A 20,734-nucleotide genomic window follows, 5' to 3' on the forward strand; every position below is an offset into this window, starting at 1 on the left:
TCAGGAGGGATTCGTTTTTGCAACCTTCCGGTTACTAGTCCAACGCTCTAACCACCTGCCTTACATTGCACTCCACGAGGAGCCTGCATGGCAGGCTGACTAACTGTTACGCGAGGGCAGCAAGAAGCCAAGGTAAGTTGCTAGCTAGCATTAAACTTATCTTATAAAAAACTATCAATCTTAACATAATCACTAATTAACTACACATGGTTGATGATATTACTAGTTTATCTAATGTGTCCTGCGTTGCATATAATCGATGCGGTGCCTGTTAATTTATCATTGAATCATAGCCTACTTCGCCAAACGGTGTTGATTTAAAAAGCGCATTTGCGAAAAAGCACTGTCGTTGCACCAATGTACCTAACCATAAGCATCAATGCCTTTCTTTAAAATCAATAAACAAGTATATATTTTTAAACCTGCATATTTAGTTAATATTGCCTGCTAACATGAAATTGTGTCACATCTCTTGCGTTCATTGCACGCAGAGTCAGGGTATATGCAACAGTTTGGGCCGCCTGGCTCGTTGCGAACTAATTTGCCAGAATTTTACGTAATTATGACATAACATTGAAGGTTGGGCAATGTAACAGGAATATTTTGACTTAGGGATGCCACCCGTTAGATAAAATACAGAACGGTTCCGTATTTCACTGACAGGAAAAACGTTTTGTTTTTGAGATGATGGTTTACGTATTCGACCATATTAATGACCTAAGCCTCGTATTTCTGTGTGTTATTATGTTATAATTAAGTCTATGATTTGATAGAGCAGTCTGACTGAGCGGTGGTAGGCAGCAGCAGGCTCATAAGCATTCATTCAAAACAGCACTTTCGTGCGTTTTGCCAGCAGCCCTTTGCAATGCATTGCACTGTTTATGACTTCAAGCCTATCAACTTCCAAGATGAGGCTGGTGTAACCGATGTGAAATGGCTAGCTAGTTAGCCGGGTGCGTGCTAATAGCGTTTCAAACGTCACTCGCTCTGAGACTTGGAGTGGTTGTTCCCCTTGCTCAGCATGGGTAACGCTGCTTCGAGGGTGGCTGTTGTCGATGTGTTCCTGGTTCAAGCCCAGGTAGGAGCGAGGAGAGGGACGGAAGCTATACTATTACACTGGCAATACTGAAGTGCCTATAAGAACATCCAATAGTCAAAGGTATATGAAATACAAATCGTATAGAGAGAAATAGTCCTATAATTCCTATAACTACAACCTAAAACTTCTTACCTGGGAATATTGAAGACTCATGTTAAAAGGAACCACCAGCTTTCATATGTTCTCATGTTCTGAGCAAGGAAATTAAACGTTAGCTTTTTTACATGGCACATATTGCACTTTTACTTTCTTCTCCAACACTTTTTTTGCATTATTTAAATCAAATTGAACATGTTTCATTATTTATTTGGGGCTAAATTGGTTTTATTGATGTATTATGTTAAAATAAGTGTTCATTCAGTATTGTTGTAATTGTCATTATGACAAATAAATGTAAAAAAAATTGTCCGATTAATCGGTATCTGTTTTTTTTGGGTCCTCCAATAATCGGTATCGGCGTTGAAAAATCATAATCGGTCAACCTCTACCTTTGACACACCATGCAAGCTGTTTTTATCGGGTAGAGCTCTGTTTGTTTGGCATAGGGCTCTGTGTGTTTGCTTTTTTTCCTTTGACCTTAGGGTGTTGAGCAGTGGTGGTTGCATAGAAAGCTGCTTTTCAGCTTGATTTGGCCCTAATGTGCTCACTGGGCCAGTACAATGGGTCAGCCACTGGACAGATTATCTAATTTCAACTGGAGCAACTCTCCCTAACCCTTCTGTCTATCCAACTTTCCCAGTACAGCATGTTACTAAACATTGACATGGGGACAAGGAAATAACCAAATGATGTACATTTACAGATGGAAACAGTTCTTACTTCTGGACTTAACAGTGTACCTTTTATACACTACTCGCTTCTACAATGTATGGAACCATATCAGTGCAGCACTAGTGATGAGCAATTTTAAGTCATTATGGAAATGTTTTGTGTTCCACTTTCTATGTTCTGGATACAGTAGGATTTTCATTAATGCTTACAGAACGGACACAGAGAATTGTGCTGTGCGTCATATCACTCAGTCCCAAAACTCCTGCATTGTATGTTGTTATATTCATGTACCTCTGTTATTGTTGTACAGAATGTTTCTTTTTATCTGTCCGTTGGAATTTTCATATCAGACAATGAGATCAGTAAAAATAAAAATATATATATTTTCAAGCATCCTGGTAGTCTATCAGTAGCTCAAATGAAAATGTGTGGTACTAAGCACATGATCTCTCATGTCAGTCATGTGTATTTTCAGTTATGTTCGTTTGCTTGATTGCTCGTGTGTGTGTGTGTGTTTTCCACCAGGTTTAAGCGACTGGAGGTCCTTGCTGTGTTTGCCTCCACGGTGCTGGTGCAGCTGGGCGCTCTGTTCATCCTGAAGGAGAGGTAGGTGGAACCAGGGTTTACCCCTGTTTTGGGACATGGGGCGGGGGATGGGGGCTACTGAATATTTCAGAGCTGTGGGAATGTCTGCTTGTGCCCACACCTCGGGCCAAGGCGACCAGAGCCAGGGTTTATCCAGCGGTCACTGCTCTGGCAGGCTAGGGTTTTAGGAGGGGGATGGGAGTGCTGATGACGGCGCAGTCACTACCTCTTTTCACTCGGCTGCCAACTAGTACATCAACCATGTGTGTCCTATGTAGGGCTAGTGCAGTGTGTTCCGGGGGGGGGGCATTGTTTGTGTTGATGAGTGTAGGACATTTCAGCACTGTGGGAACGTTTGTTCGTACCTATTTCCACACCTCAACCTGAAGCACCCATTAGAGAAGGCAGGGTTTATCTAGTGGTCACGTCTTTGGCAGGGTAGAGGAGGGGAGAGATGAGGACGTTACACTGTCTCTTTCACATGGCTGCCAGACAACATGTCAAGCACGTGTTTAACAAGGCTTCTGTCATTCAGAGAGAGAGAGAAATGGGTGGGGGGGACACTCAAATTAGTATGATATTACGTTTGGTATGGTTACATATGACAGAAGGTTACTTAATCCATAAGAGTCTAAGCCCTGTCTAACACGGTGGAGGGTTCTACTAAGCTATATGGAATTGTTTTTAAAAGGTCCTACCAAGGATCATTTAGCAATTTGATATTGAATTTTAATACTACCTGAAGTATAAAAAAAATTGGGCCTTACTACAATTAGCCCATACAAACACATTGAATAACAGATTCACTACATGGAACAACAGTTAGTCCTCCCAAAAAATAAAAAGGAAGTTTGTTCTGAAGTGTCAAAGATATAAGAAAGATCAGGAATATCATATAACCTTTTATTTTTGGCACTAAACAGTGTCCATATATACAGTTGAAGTCAAAGTTTACATACATACACTTAGGTTGGAGTCATTAACTTGTTTTTCAACCACTCCACTCATTTCTTGTTAACAAACTATAGTTTTGGCAAGTCGGTTAGGCCATCTACTTTGTGCATGACACAAGTAATTTTTCCAACAATTGTTTACAGACAGATTATTTCACTTATAATTGACTTTATCACAATTCCAGTGGGTCAGAAGTTTACATACACTAAGTTGACTGTGCCTTTAAACAGCTTGGAAAATTCCAGAAAATGATGTCAGGCTTTAGAAGCTTCTGATAGGCTAATTGACATAATTTGAGTCAATTGGAGGTGTACCTGTAGATGTATTTCAAGGCCTACCTTCACTCAGTGACTCTTTGCTTGACATCATGGGAAAATCAAAATAAATCAACCAAGACCTCAGAAAAAAAATCGTAGACCTCCACATGTTTGGTACATCATTGGGAGCAATTTCCAAATGCCTGAAGGTACCACGTTCATCTGTACAAACAATAGTACTCAAGTATAAACACCATGGTTCCACGCAGCCGTCATACCGCTCAGGAAGGAGACGCGTTCTGTCTCCTAGAGATGAACGTACTTTGGTGCGAAAAGTGCAAATCAATCCCAGAACAACAGCGAAGGACCTTGTGAAGATGCTGGAAGAAACAGGTACAAAAGTATCTATATCCACAGTAAATCGAGTCCTATATCGCCATAACCTGAAAGGCCGCTCTGCAAGGAAGAAGCCACTGCTCCAAAACCGGCATTAAAAAAAGCCAGACTACGGTTTGCAACTGCACATGGGGACAAAGATCGTACTTTTTGGAGAAATGTCCTCTGGTCTGATAAAACAAAAATAGAACAGCTTGGCCATAATTATCATCATTTTGTTTGGAGGAAAAAGGGGGAGGCTTGCAAGCTGAAGAACACCATCCCAACCGTGAAGCTCGGGGGTGGCAGCATCATCTTGTGGGGGTGCTTTGCTGCAGGAGGGACTTGTGCACTAAACAAAATAGATGGCATCATGAAGGAGGAAAATTATATGGATATATTGAAGCAACGTCTCAAGACATCAGTCAGGAAGTTAAGCTTGGTCGCAAATGGGTCTTCCAAATGGACAATGACCCCAAGCATACTTCCAAAGTTATGGCAAAATGGCTTAAGTACAACAAAGTCAAGGTATTGGAGTGGCCATCACAACGCCCTGACCTCAATCCCATAGAAAATTTGTGGGCACAACTGAAAAAGCGTGTGCGAGCAAGGAGGCCCCCAAACCTGTTTTAGTCACCAGCTCTGTCAGGAGGAATTGGCCAAAATTTCACCCAACTTATTGTGGGAAGCTTGTGGAAGGCTACCCGAAATGTTTGACCGAAGTTAAACAATTTAAAGGCAGTGCTACCAAATACTAATTGAGTGTATGTAAACTTCTGACCCACTGGGAATGTGGTGATAGAAATAAAAGCTGAAATAAATCATTCTCTCTACTCATTCTTTTGACATTTCACATTCTTAAAATAAAGTGGTGAACCTAACTGACCTAAGACAGGGAATCTTTACTAGGATTAAATGTTAAAAATTGTGAAAAACAGAGTTTAAATGTATTTGGCCAAGGTGTATGTAAACTTCCAACATGGCCAAAAGTTTTGAGAATGATACAAATATACATTTTCACAAAGTTTGCTGCTTCAGTGTCTTTAGATATTGTCAGATGTTACTATGGAATACTGAAGTATAATTACAAGCATTTCATAAGTGTCAAAGGCTTTTATTGACAATTACATGAAGTTGATGCAAAGAGTCAATATTTGCAGTGTTGACCCTTCTTTTTCAAGACCTCTGCAATCTGCCCTGGCATGCTGTCAATTAACTTCTGGGCCACATCCTGACTGATGGCAGCCCATTCTTGCATAATCAATGCTTGGAGTTTGTCAGAATTTGTGGGTTTTGTTTGTCCACCCACCTCTTGAGGATTGATCACAAGTTCTCAATGGGATTAAGGTCTGGGGAGTTTCCTGGCCATGGATCCAAAATATTGATGTTTTGTTCCCCGAGCCACTTAGTTATCAGCCACTTAGTTATCATGATTGAGCACCTTGCCTTATGGCAAGGTGCTCAATCATGCTGGGAAAGGCATTGTTCGTCACCAAACTGTTCCTGGATGGTTGGGAGAAGGTGCTCTCAGAGGATGTGTTGGTACCATTCTTTATTCTTGGCTGTGTTCTTAGGCAAAATTGTGAGTGAGCCCACTCCCTTGGCTGAGAAGCAACCCCACACATGAATGGTCTCAGGATGCTTTACTGTTGGCATGACACAGGACTGATGGTAGCTTTATTCCGGATGCCCCAAACAATCGGAAAGGGGATTCATCAGAGAATATTACTTTACCCCAGTCCTCAGCAGTCCAATCCCTGTACCTTTTGCAGAATATCAGTCTGTCCCTGATGTTTTTCCTGGAGAGAAGTGGCTTCTTTGCTGCCCTTCTTGACACCAGGCGATCCTCCAAAAGTCTTTGCCTCACTGTGCATGCAGATGCTCTCACACCTGCCTGCTGCTATTCCTGAGCAAGCTCTGTACTGGTGGTGCCCCGATCCCGCCGCTGAATCAACTTTAGGAGACGGTCCTGGCGCTTGCTGGACTTTCTTGGGCGCCCTGAAGCCTTCTTCACAACAATTGAACCGCTCTCCTTGAAGTTCTTGATGATCCGATAAATGGTTGATTTAGGTGCAATCTTACTGGCAGCAATATCTTTGCCTGTGACGCCCTTTTTGTGCAAAGTAATGACGATAGCACGTGTTTCCTTGCAGGTAACTATGGTTGACAGAGGAAGAACAATGATTCCAAGCACCACCCTCCTTTTGAAGCTTCCAGTCTGTTATTCGAACTCAATCAGCATGACAGAGTGATCTCCAGCCTTGTCCTCGTCAACATTAACGAGAGGAATCACTGACATGATGTCAGCTGGTCCTTTTGTGGCAGGGCTGAAATGCAGTGGAAATGTTTTTGGGGGATTCAGTTCATTTGCATGGCAAAGAGGGACTTTGCAATTAATTGCAATTCATCTGATCACTCTTCATAACATTCTGGAGTATATGCAAATTGCCATCATACAAACTGAGGCAGCAGACATTGTGAAAATTAATATTTGTGTCATTCTCAAAACTTTTGGCCACGACTGTACATCCATTATTTTTTTCAACTAGAACTGGGGTACCTTCAGACGAGTCTTGTGAGGCCTGTGGGTGTCTTAGAGCAAAACAACCAACATGTTCGTGAGTGTCATCTTTCCACAGAGGGGTCATAATAGTTTGTAGGCCAAATTGTACAGACGATTTTGTGAGAAGACCGATTTTCATTGACTAATGGTCTGACAAACACCCCTCTAGCGCTGTCATCTTTCACTGCAGATGAGAAAGTGGGACATCTGTGGATGCGGTGGATTGAGATGCATCCAATGCAAAAAAAACTGATCTCTAGCTGAAACAGATCTTTATTGGGATTTTTATTTATTTTGCGAATTAGATTTTGTGGGGACGCGGACATCGACCTTAGGGGGCTAAGGCAAAAACTAAAGTACGGTGGTTGGTCGGGGTGGATGGGTAGTATTGTAACGCCAATGTCTAGCAACCCAAAGGTTGCGTGTACTAATCTCACCATGGACAACTTTTGCAGTTTAGCAATTTTGCAACAACTTTCTACTTTTTAGCTACTTTGCAACTACTTAGCATGCTTGCTAACCTTAACCCTTTTAACCTAACTCTTAACCTTAAGCCCTAGCCTAGCTAAAGTTAGCCACCTAGCTAATGTTAGCCACAACAAATAGGAAATTTGTGACATATCATACAATTTGCAAATTCGTAACATATTGCACGATTTGCAATTTGTAGCATATTGTACGAATCTCAATTCCTAATCCATCATAATGTGTGATGGTCATCCATCCACAAATGAATACATGCCATACAAAACGTAACATAGCATACTAATTGGAGTATCTCGGATTTAAATGTACTATGTTACATCTACCCGAGTCCAGGTTGATTTGTGGTAAGTGTATGGTAAATCTAGGCTGGCTCCATACCTTCTTCCCTTAATGTTGCCATGAATACTGGACAAAGGTTTTGATCATCCACCTTAAGGACAAATCTATCCTGGAGACATATGCAAAACCACTTCTGTAAATAGCCTTTAGTGGCATGTTTCTGATGGCTGTTGTCCCAGTGATCGGTACTAGTGTTACTATCAGACTTAATCGGCCATGTAGCTCCCAGCCTGTCCTGGCCATCTCTTTTATTATATCACTCCGCCTTAGCATCTCAGCACAGACTCCCCTCATTATTACTAGCGCCATGAGTTTTCCCTGGTATAAGAAGTGCCCTTATTCTAGGGGTGTTCCGAGTACTCGGACAAAACAAGTATCGTAAATGGAGAATTTTCTAAATTCGATTATGACACAAGTATATTTTCTAACAATATATGGGGCAAGCGAATTAGCCTGCCTTCAGAAAGTATTTATACTCTGTGTCTTATTCCACATTTTGTTGTTACAGCCTGAATCAAAAATTTATTAAATGTATATTTTTTTCACCCATCTACACACAATACCTCATAATGACAAAGTGAAAACATGTTATTAGAAATTTTTGCAAATTTGCTACACATCCATTTTCATGTCTTGCCTTCGATTTAAGTCAAAACTGTAACTCTGTCACTCAGGAACATTCACATTCTTGGTAAGCAACTCCAGTGTATATTTGACCTTGGTTATTGTCCTGCTGAAAGGTGAATTAATCTCCCAGTGTCTGATGGAAAGCCGACTGAACCAGGTTTTGCTCTAGGAATTTGCCTGTGCATAGCTCCATTCCATTTATTTTTTTATCCTGAAAAACTCACCAGTCCTTAACGATTACAAGCATGCCCATAACATGATGCAGCCACCACTATGCTTGCAAATATGGAGAGTGGTACTCAATAATGTGTTGTATTGGATTTGCCCCAAACATAACGTTTTGTCCTGAATACAAGGGGCTAATTTACTTTGCCTCATTTTTGCAGTATTTCTTTAGTGCCTTGTTGCAAACAGGATGCATGTTTTGGATTTTTTTTTATTCTGTACCGGCTTCCTTCTTTTCACTCTGTCAATTAGGTTAGTATTTTGGAGTAACTACAATGTTGCTGATATGTCCTCAGTTTTCACAGCCATTAAACTATGTGTCTGTTTTAAAGTCACCATTGGCCTCAAGGTGAAATCCCTGAGCGGTTTTCTTCCTCTCCAGCAGCTGAGTTAGAAAGGACGCCTGTATCTTTGTAGTGACTGGGTGTATTGATACACCATCCAATGTGTAATTAATAACTTCAACATGCTCGAAGGGATATTCAATGTCTGCTTTTTTAATTGTCTTACACATCTACCAATAGGGGCTCTTCTTTGCGAGGCATTGGAAAACCTCCCTGGTCTTTGTGGTTGAATCTATGTTTGAAATTCACTGCTCAGCTAAGGGACCTTACAGATAATTGTATGTGTGGGGTACCGAGATGAGGTAGTCATTAAAAAATTATGTTAAACACTATTGCAAACAGAGGGAGTCCATGCAACTAATTATGTGACTTGTTAATTAAGCAAATTTTTACTCCTGAACTTATTTAGGCTTGCCATAACAAAGGGGTTGAGTAGTTGACTCAAGACATTTCAAATTTTCATTTTGAATTAATTTGTAAAAAATATCAAACATAATTCCACTTTGACATTATGTGGTATTGTGTGTAGGCCAGTCACAACATCTCTATTTAATCCATTCAGGTTGTAAACCAACAAAATGTGATAAAATTCAAGGGTTGGGAATACTTTCTGAAGGCACTGTAAATCTGTGTCTGGAATAAATGCAGGCAGTAGTAGCCAGCCATGCATTAGGCTATTTATTAGCTTATTTTGTTGATAATTGAATAGGATTAAGTAAATCATGTGCATTTTCATCTGTCAGGGTCGATTGCCTTTGAACAATGTGTGTGAAAGAGTTAAAGAACATAACGATGAGCTCTGAGTGATAGCGCAGTAATGCGCGCTTGAGGTATACGCTTTACTGGCATTTAAAGCTCACTTCCGGATTTTCCGATCACGAGTAGATCCGATTACGAGTATCAACTGTCATAAAACGGATACGACTACGAATGCGAGTATGACTAGAACAACAGCCCAACAGATGGTTTCCTGGTATAGGAAGTGCCCATATACTGTAACAGCCCAACAGAGGGTTTCCTGCTATAGGAAGTGCCCTTATACTATAACAGCCCAACAGAGGGTTTCCTGCTATAGGAAGTGCCCATATACTATAACAGCCCAACAGATGGTTTCCTGGTATAGGAAGTGCCCATATACTGTAACAGCCCAACAGAGGGTTTCCTGCTATAGGAAGTGCCCTTATACTATAACAGCCCAACAGATGGTTTCCTGGTATAGGAAGTGCCCATATACTATAACAGCCCAACAGAGGGTTTCCTGCTATAGGAAGTGCCCTTATACTGTAACAGCCCAACAGATGGTTTCCTGGTATAGGAAGTGCCCATATACTATAACAGCCCAACAGAGGGTTTCCTGGTATAGGAAGTGCCCATATACTATAACAGCCCAACAGAGGGTTTCCTGCTATAGGAAGTGCCCTTATACTATAACAGCCCAACAGAGGGTTTCCTGCTATAGGAAGTGCCCTTATACTATAAAAGCCCAACAGAGGGTTTCCTGGTCAGGTCACGTGGTACCTTTCTTGTTTATTAACTTGTCCCATATTGCCCCATGTTTCTATGTGACACGGTTTTTCTTCCCTTCTTTTATTTTGTCAGTGTGGAGAGATTCGTGGAGCAGCCGGAGGTGCACACGTAAGTAGGCCCCGGTCCAAACACGCTTGCCCACCTGCCCGTGTTCCACACACACACACACACCAGGGAGAACAGCAGCCCAAACAAATATCACAGGCAGGTCCAGACAGTGCTAGCCTACCGTCGCTCTCGTCCCTCTAAACTGAAAACAATGTGATTTTCAGCTAATTATGTTGCCATCACTCGCCACAGCCTGGATCACCATTATGAAACAAAGATTAGTAGTTTGATGAAAACAAGACCGACTTAAACCTGTCTCCGTTGATGAGATTACATTTCAAAGCAGTGGAACATTGGAGTGCACTATCACTAAAACCACAAGTATTATTTTCACTGCTGGGCAGCAGGTGTTAGCCAGGCAAGACGTCACATGTTCCAGGTACCACAACATTTAATCTAGTGTAGAACATCCATTTACAATGCAGCACCCACTGACTTCCCTCAGCATTAAAATCTGCCTCAGTTGATTTGTTTTTGTGGATATAAAAAAAAAAAGGAATTGTCTCTATTTGGATGTTTTGATGTTTGTGTTTTGGACACGTTTACACGTGTTTGTTTTCCATCACAATTTACTTCTTCTTTAACTTCATCATGAAAGTGTCATGTATTCCAACTTAATTTTAGCAATAATATTAGTCTTAACTTGATTGTGTGCACAGTAATTAGCCTAGTACTTGTGTAGTGAAAGGCAATGGAGATGACTGTACAAGCCATGGAGAGTGTGTGCTATGTTTGACATCAATGTGTTACAAGTGTGCGTCTATTTTGTACTGATAATGGTGTGTGTGTGTGTGTGCGTAGGGGTCGTCTGTTGGTGGGGACCTTTGTAGCTCTCTTCTTCAACCTGCTAACTCTTCTCTCTGTGAAGAACAAGCCCTTTGTCTACGTCTCAGAAGGTAGGTCAACTCTGACTGTCCTCACCCGTCACTACCTAGTATGCCGGAGGTTATAATGAACTGTCTATACTAACTTACTGTATGGAAAAAGAGGTTGCCGATATCACTATGTCATTTATAAAGCATAATTATTGTAGTGCATTCTGGAATAGTATTAGGTCTTGTTTTCAGCTGTGTTTGTCATTAATGGATTCCACACAGTCATTGATAATCAATTCTGTCTGTGGTACATGGCAGTCCTAGTAGCCATAGTGCCGCCCTACTGTGCCTGGTCCTGCTGTACGTGGCTGTCTGTTGCAGTCGGGCTGCTATTAACCTGAGCTGCCAGCTGGGGAGCTGGCGCTGCACGATGCCTGTCTGTGGCTGCAGTGATTCACTAAGCAGGGCCCAAGCTGTCATCTCTCACTGTTAGTTTGTAAATCGTCATTGACACAGTTATGGACTCTAGGACAATCCAGCCCCTATACTAGTTGACCCCCTACATCAGTCTCACTGAAATCCAATGACACTTTTCATAGTGTACACACACAGCCCTGTGCACGTCATTAGCACGGTCTCTACTCTAGCTCACAATACAACCAGTATTCGGAGAAAAAACTAAGTTCGCTAGAGAGCGAGGAGCGATGGGAGGTAGGCAGGTGAGCGAAAGAGATGAGAATGGCCATAGAAGAGAGCTGGAGTAAATGAATGAATGTAGGGAGGGAGACGAGAGGAAAACACAACCCCTGGAGATCACACAGTCAGCACTCTACCTAGTAGAGGGCAGCGTAGAAAGCTGAGCTTTCTGTCTTTGTTTTGAGCCCAATGTTTACGACACACAAGCAAAATGTTGACACTGTCCCCTTCGTCTGTGGCCTTTTCTGTATTAGTGTCCGCTCCGATTTGCCCAATGTTTTTGTCAGTGCAGATGGGATGTATTTGGTCCATGGCCTCTTAGGAAGGCTAAATGGCTTTGCTATCTTATGTAATTAAGGTCTTTAGTGGAGCAGTATACTAGGTTAGGAGCACTACGGCTGTCTTGCTGTCCTCCTTCGCCTTGCCTTAGAATGACTTAATCTGCTCAAGGAACATTACGACACGAGATGTGCTTAGATCATGGACGAATGAGCAGTCTTCTCAGTCGGCCTTGTCTGTCACCCAGTCACGTGCCACAGAAGAGACCTCTGAATTGCTCTGCTTGTGCCTCCACCAATCCTCTCCTCGGCTTGGAAGGAGGAGTTCTTGTGTTTGGATCTTAGCATGTTGTGTTGAGTAACAGTGATGTAGTACACAATGACTGATGATTGTCATATTAGTGTGCACCTTTAGCTCAGACAAAAGGTGAAACTCCGACATGTCACATGGGGTCAACTCTTTAATGCGATTGGAACGTTCACTCACCAGCGGATATAGTGAGGAGAGGAAGTCCAGTGCAGGCTGAGCTAGAAGATGGGGCAGGATGAAACTGAGCCGACATTCCATCTGTTTTCTGTCCCCAAAACTACAATCTATTACGAACACATTACACTACATTTTGTAGACTTAACACTTTGTCAATGTTTCAAGAAATTGCATTGTTTTTAAGGAGTGTAAGGGTGAATTGAGTTCTTGCACATGCACACTTCAGTGTAAGCGTTCCCTATGGAATGGAAATATGCAAATGCATGCTAAAGCGCGCCAATAGAATCTTGCTAGCTTGTGATTGGCTCTGCCCACCTCCTTGCTTGTTCTGCCCACTGTGCACAATTTACTCCTATTGTAAAAGATGCAGCTGAACTATCTTGGGTTCATTCTGTGGGTAAACTAATGCTCCTACCACTGTCTGTCCCAAGCATCTTTGACCGGTGTTCTGACTTACTGCCCCCGCTTACTGCTTGTATCCACAGCACTAACTTGTTTAGTAAAGTGCAGTTAGTTCTCTGCTTTCTCTCTGTTTATCGTACTGATGCATGTGTGATAAAGTCTGTCTTGCTTGTGTATGTTTGCCATCTGTAAATACGAATATAATTGTTAAATTACGAGCCTAGTTGGTTTAGCTACAGAAAAAGACAGGAACCTTCCAGCTAACCATTATTGGCTGAGATAATGGCTGGGCTGGACATGCTGAGAGATGAATTTGGATTGGTGTGCCATGTAGCATGCATATGTCTAACATGAGCTGCTCAGTATGTGTAGGTAATCCTTTCTAATGCAGGTTTTTGAAAGATATCACAAACTTCAAAAGTGTTGCTATTGCTGGATGATCGTGCCATTTTGACTGAAAATGAATCAGACAATGAGGAAATCCCTGATTTAGGTTAAAATAAAATCATTCAATCAGACATTGTAGACTCTTCTGAAATGGTGATCAACAGTGTTGTCACCGAAGAAGTTGACCTAGTTTTGAAGTCACTGGAATGCCCGGTGGAAGCAGAGTATGAAAACCAAGGAGAAAATTCTGCCGTTTGATTGCAAATATGCGGAGGGAGTCAAAAAGAGAACACAAAGAAGGCTGTTGTATAAAACATGTCTCTGGATTGCATTTTCAAACTAAGGGCAACTATGGCATCCTTGACAGAGAGGGAGAAGCGTTCATCCACATATACGGGTAAGAGAGTCTAGCTAGCTTCATTTTCAGATAATTAGAAACATAATTTCTCAAAGTTTTCATTGCAAGTTAAAACATACTGTTAGTTAGCTGGCTGGCTTGCTAGCTAACGTTACGCGTATGATCTGTGTCGTAATATTATTTGTATCTCAGAAATCCTTTTGCTTTGTTAGTCTAATGCTAACTAGCTAATATTGAACCTAGTTGGTTAGCTTTAGCTACCTGCAGATTCATGCATGGTAGTAACGTTATGGGTTGGGATTATGGTTCATTGTTTAGCTAGCTACCTGTACCGTTTACACCTTCTGTATCCTGTGCATGTGACAAACTTTGACATATACTACATTTATTTTTAAATGCATGTGTTTATTGGTGTTAAAATACACCAGTTAGGCTATTTTGGAAGATCAGGCTGCTGATGTCATACAGCTAGTTGTTTTTGTGTTCATGCTTTTTTCATAACGACAAGTTTGAATGTCGGACAACAATAGAATGTTAGTGATGTCACTGAGACAACTGTCTACAGACATGTAGATAGACGTAGTATAAACCAGCCTTTAGTCTTAATCTTTGGTTGAGTACACAGCCGTACTCGCTCTGTTAAGCACATGGCCTCATCTGAATCCTTAAAGAGATGGATGGGGCTAAGGCTTAAAGAGGGTCTGAACGATGCTGAATGGGTGTAGACAAATATCTCTCCCATAGGTGTACCAAAACATTCAAGGACCATTTTCTCAAAAGTGGAGTGACAAGTTAATCAACTTTGAAAGCAGAATTACTTTCCCATTGTTCCTCAACTGTAGTGTATGATATACAGTGCCTTCGGAAAGTTTTCAGACCCCTTGACTTTTTCCACATTTTGTTACATTACAGCCTTAATCTAAAATGGAAAAGTACAAAAAAATCCTCAGCAATCTACACAACACCCCATAACGACAAAGCAAAACAGGTTTTTAGAAATGTTTTGAAATGTATTACAAATAATAAACAGAAATACCTCATTTACGTAAGTATTCAGACCCTTTGCTATGACACTCGAAATTGAGCTCATGTGCATCCTGTTTCCATTTATCATCCTTGAGATGTTTCTACAACTTGATTGGAGTCCACCTGTGGTAAATTAAATTGATTGGACATGATTTGAAGAGGCGCACACCTGTCTATATAAGGTCCCACAGTTGACAGTGTATGTCAGAGCAAAGACCAAGCCATGAGGTGGAAGGAATTGTCCGTATTGCTCCAAGACAGGATTGTGTTGAGGCACAGATCTGGGGAAGGGTACCAAAAACATTCTGCAGCATTGAAGGTCCCCAAGAACACAGTGACCTCCCTCATTCTTAAATGGAAGAAGTTTGGAACCACCAAGACTCTTCCTAGAGCTGGCCGCCCGGACAAACTGAGCAATCGGGGGGGAAAGGGCCTTGGTCAGGGAGGTGACCAAGAACACCGATGGTCACTCTGACACCCATCCAACCTGACAGAGCTTGAGAGGATCTGCAGAGAAGAATGGGAAAAGCTCCCCAAATACAGGTGTGCTATGCTTGTAGTAACATACCCAAGAAGACTCGAGGCTGTAATCACTGCCAAAGGTGCTTCAACAAAGTACTGAGTAAAGGGTCTGAATACAGTACTTACGTAAATGTAATATTTCAGGGTTTTTCTTATAGCAAAAATGTTTAAAAACCTGCTTTTGCTTTGTCATTTGGGGTATTATGTGTAGATGAGGAGAAAAAAAAATATTGAAGCAATTTTAGAATTATTGTACAATTATTGTTAAAAAAATTTTTTTACCGATAATCATTTAATAAAAACAAATTGCATAAAATCGAGCCGGTCGGTCACAGATAAACAATCTTAAAATGTAAAAAGAAATTACACTTTATTGTATTAACTGGTACGAATAAGAAATACCAATTGGTGGGAATGAAATGGAACAAGTCCCATCCACTAAATTCCTCAGTTTTAATTGATCAAACGTTATCCTAGAAAGATCATATTCAATTTGTTTGCAGCAAAGTGATAATCTGTTGGTATAATCAGAAAAATTGGTGATTTGGTTCATCAGGCTTGCTTCCTAACTCTCTACTATAGCTTAATTTACTAATGTCTCATTTACTGTAATATTGTCTGGGTCAGTACTGTCGTGTCTTTGGACTATCATTAAAGTGAAGACTGTTTAATTATCAATTCTCTATGTGTAATTATTACGTGATTAAACTAATAATGTAAACATTAATTAACTAGGAAGTTGGGGCACTACTGGAAAAGGTTGTTTAAAGAGTTACTATTTCCCGAATTTAACTCTCTTTAGATACTTTCATATCTTATCGATTACAGTCACTTATTAATATATTATTACCTCATCAGTCATTCTGAAATTCGCATACTCTTGGCTATCTGCACGAACCCTAGCATAAATGATGAATCAGCGATATACGAATTGGTTTAATTATTAATTTAACTAAATAATCACACAGAATTACATAAACACACACACACACACAGGATAGGTTACGCATTGAGTACTACATAATGCAATGAGAAGTCCCTAGTGGACATAATGCAATGGTCGTTCGATAAGGAAATGTTCTCCTCTCGTCTTCGGTCGAGTTTCCTAGACTATTTTACATATACAGCTGCAGACTGTGAATGTGTAGTCTTTAGTTTTGTAGATTTCTTAACCATTCGTGACGTTTGGACTGTGTCGTCACATCCTCTGGTCTTTGTAGAGATTTTCTTCTTCTCTGTTGAAAGTTTCAGAGTTCTAGCCATTACGTCCCTCTCAGCTCATGCCGTTGGTCTCGTTGGCCTAATGTAAATTTTGTCAGAAGTGGGTTTTATACACTCTGGGAAAAGGGTGCGTTCCATGACGCCGATGTAATGTCTGTGCTCACGTGGGCGTCACCACTGACTTGGTTAAGACTTTGTATGGAAAAACAATTCTCTCATTTAGAAGGCTGACGTCAGATTACATCTTCTCTCAAATAGTTTCATATTTAATCAATGTCTCCCTACATTTGGATGTGACCCTGACAACTGGGAAATATATACATTCAGAGATAGTTACGTTGTTATACTGTCCTTCATGAGATCCCCAAACAGCTGATCTGACATAATTGTTCTTCGAGTACCCACGGACCACTCCAACCGCTTGGATTTCAGAAATATTGTTTCATTATTCAACCTTTTGGTGTTAGAGTTTTGATGGGAAGAATGTCATTGTTCTACAGAGTAAATCCTCTCTCAATACTGCATGTCCAGGCAGAGAGTTTCTGCAAGGAATTTATAGCTGTCATAAAACAGCCAACTTCACCCCTCTTCCCCTCTGCGGGAGAGAGTGGGCGCTGTAAAGCGGGCCCACTTTAACCTGATCCTTCAGATCTGAACAGCAGAGTCATGACAGTACATAGGCCTCCTACCTAGACAAATTGCTCATCATAGAAAAAACATTATTTGCAAGACTAGCCGCCACCTCTAATTAACTGGCTCCATCTGCACCTTTGTTTATGAAACTCAATATCATGTACATTCATCTACAAATACTAATTTTGTCTAAACCCTTCAATGGACTCTTCCAGCTCAATTCTGAAATCCATCTATATAACACAAGACACTGCGATAACCTTTACCCTCTCCACTGTCGCACCTCAGTCTATCAGATACTATACTCTGAAATTCTTATCTTCAAATTGCCAAAACCGCATCATCCCTCAATAACTTCAAGTGAAGACTGGGGGTCAGCCTGATGAACCAAACTACTAAGTAATCTCCTCCATATAGCCTAACTCTCACATGCGCACACACACATTTAAACTATTTATTTTTTCGTGATAACTGATCAATTAATTTATACATTTTAAAATTAGTAGGTTTTATCTATTTTAACAAACCTTTTTTATTTTTGTACTTATGTACAGCGGTCTAAGGCACTGCATCTCAGTGCAAGAGACGTCACTACAGTCACTGGTTCAATTCCGGGATGTATCACATCCGGCTGTGATTGGGAGTCCCATAGGGCGGCCCACAATTGGCCCAGCGTCGTCTAGGTTTGGCCAGGGTAGGCTGTCATTGTAAATAAGAATTTGTTCTTAATTGACTTGCCTAGTTAAATGAAGGTTAAATTGAATGTTTTTATTATTTTTGTGGTGTGGTTATCATGTAAGGCTGTCAACCACACCTGCACACCGTTTTATATACACTACCGTTCAAAAGTTTGGGGTCACTTGTAATGTCCTTGTTTTTTAAAGAAAAGCAACTATTTTGTCCATTAAAATAACATAAAACATCAGAAATACAGTGTAAACATTCTTAACATTGTAAATGACTATTGTAGCTGGAAACGGCTGAATTAAAAAAATCATATCTACATAGGCGTACAGAGGTCCATTATCAGCGACCATCACTCCTGTGTTCCAATGGCACGTTGTGTTAGCTAATCCAAGTTAATCATTTAAAAAGGCTAATTGATCATTTGTAAACCCTTTTGCAATTATGTTAGCACAGCTGAAAACTGTTGTCCCGATTTAAAGAAGCAATAAAACTGGCCTTCTTTATACTAGTTGAGTATCTGGAGCATCAGCATTTGTGGGTTTGACTACAGGCTCAAAATGGCCAGAAACAAAGGACTTTCTTCTAAAACTCATCAGTCTATTCTTGTTCTGAGAAATGAAGGCTATTCCATGCGAGAAATTGCCAAGAAATTGAAGATCTCGTACAACGCTGTGTACTGCTCCCTTCACAGAACAGCGCAAACTGGCTCTAACCAGAATAGAAAGAGCAGTGGGAGGCCCCAGTGCATAACTTCCTACCTTCAGGCTATGCTCAAACCCTGCACCCCAACCCGAGCACTCTGTTCTGCTTCCTGTTCTCTTTTGGCCATCCCACCCCTATGGGAGGGCAGCACCCAGTCCAAGCTCTTCACTGTCCTGGCACCCCAATGGTGGAACCAGCTTCCCCCGTAAACTAGGACAGCAGAGTCCCTGCCCATCTTCCGAAAACACCTGAAACCCTACCTTTTCAAAGAGTAAATAATCCCCCTCCTCACTTGCATTTGACCACCCCACCCACTCCTTCTAGCTCTGAAAGAAGCTTAGACGGGGATTAGACTCTAGAGGGTTAAATAATCCCCCTTCTCACCACAACCCCCGCCCCCTTCTAGTTCTGACTTTGCTGACAGCTACTTTATTGCGGAAAAGTGTACTTACTATGCCTGTGGTATGTGGTTGTCTCACCAAGCTATCTTAAGATAAATGCACTAACTGTAAGTCTCTTTGGATAAGAGTGACTGCTAAATGAGTACAATCTCAATGTAGTCATTTAGCAGTTGGTAACAATCAGGGTTAACCTTGTCGCTTCCGTCTGTCATTGAAGAACCTAATAGGTCATGTCTGCTAGAATGTTTTATGAGGGCTGTGGGTATTCCATTAATTGGGAGAGTCATTATGATACATAGTTATTATATACATTACGTAGAATGTGTGTTCATGTGGGCTGAGTAAATGTGTAACTGAAAACATACAAAAAACGAAGTAAAGTACTTCTTGGTACTTTGAGGCACTTTTCCTTTTTAGGGCTTTCAAGCTCCATCTCCTTTCCTAATGTACCAACCGTCTGTGGATTATGACATTGTTGGTAGATTGGAGAAAGGCTGCCACTTATGTATTGTGGTCAGTTTGTATTAATTAAATTCAAATCTAGTGGTTGGTGGGGTCTAGTTAGGGAGAGTCGGTCCACCGAGAGACTGAAGTGAGATGAGTGGAGGCCCCACACACACCTCAGAGTTTTGTGTGATGCCCTCCCAGTCACCCCGTCCCAACCCCTCAGATAGAGCCCCTCTCCACTCTCGCCAATAACCACCAATGAATCTTAGCTATAATGAGAAACAAGGAATAATAATGACTCAACATCCTCTCTTAATCTTTCCTGAACTCTTATTCATTTTACAGCAGGTTTGCAAGTCAAAAATATAAATACAATTACATTGTAGTATTGTTAATCCCTCCTTCCCTTTCTCCCAAGCCAAATCCCCCTCCCTGTTTTCTCCCCCCTTTACCCAACTCAAGCCAAGCTTGTCCCAATCTCCTGTCCTAACACAACCTTGTCCCAAATAAGCATGTCCCTACCTCCCGTCCTTGCCCAGCCAAGCTAAGCTTGTCCCGACCTCCCAACCTTGCCCACCCTCCTTACTGTACCTCCGGCAGTACCTCCATAGAACAGTTGTTGACATACACTACATGGCCAAAAGTAGGTGGACACGCCTTCAAATTAGTGTAATCGGCTATTTCAGCCATACTCATTGCTGACAGGTATATAAAATCAAGCATCTAGCCATGCAATCTCCATAGACAAACATTGGCAGTAGAAATGGCCCGTACTGAAGAGTTCAGTGACTTTCAACGTGGCACCGTCATAGGATGCCACCTTTCCAACAAGTCAGTTCGGCAAACTTCTGCCCTGCTAGAGCTGCCCGGTCAACTGTAAGTGCTGTTATTGTGAAGTGGAAACGTCTCGGAGCAACAACGGCTCAGCCGCGAGGTGATAGGCCACACAAGCTCACAGAATGGGACCGCTGAAGCGTGTAGCGCATAAAAACTGGAAGCAACGTCAGCACAATAACTGTTTGTCTGGAGCTTTATCAAATGGGTTTCCATGGCCAAGCAGCCGCACACAAGCCTAGATCATCATGCGTAATGCCAAGTGTTGGCTGGAGTGGTGTAAAACATGCCGCCATTGGACTCTGGAGAAGTGGAAACACGTTCTCTGGAGTGATGAATCACGCAGTCATCTGGCAGTCCAACGGACAAATCTGAGTTTGGCGGATGAAAGGAGAATGCTAACTGCCCCAATGCATAGTATACACTTTGGTGGAGGAGAAATAATGGTCTTGGGCTGTTTTTCATGGTTTGGGCTAGGCCCCTTAGTTCCTGTGAATGGAAATCTTAACGCTACAGCAAACAATGACATTCTAGACGATTCTGTGCTTCCAACTTTGTGGCAACAATTTGGGTATGAC

At 41.4% G+C, this 20,734-nt stretch overlaps 1 protein-coding gene across 1 annotated transcript in view; it reads left to right on the plus strand.

Annotated features, from left to right (window-relative positions):
* The window catches only part of LOC115193638 (zinc transporter 6), a 77,605-nt gene that overhangs the window by 41,103 nt on the left and 15,768 nt on the right, over nt 1-20,734 (plus strand). The window contains exons 7-9 of the mRNA XM_029752477.1: nt 2,396-2,476; nt 10,225-10,260; nt 11,062-11,156. Coding sequence (XP_029608337.1) covers nt 2,396-2,476; nt 10,225-10,260; nt 11,062-11,156 — 212 coding nt within the window. The remainder of the gene's footprint in view (nt 1-2,395; nt 2,477-10,224; nt 10,261-11,061; nt 11,157-20,734) is intronic.

Source organism: Salmo trutta, chromosome 5, assembly GCF_901001165.1.
Source record: "Salmo trutta chromosome 5, fSalTru1.1, whole genome shotgun sequence".
NCBI lineage: Eukaryota > Metazoa > Chordata > Actinopteri > Salmoniformes > Salmonidae > Salmo > Salmo trutta.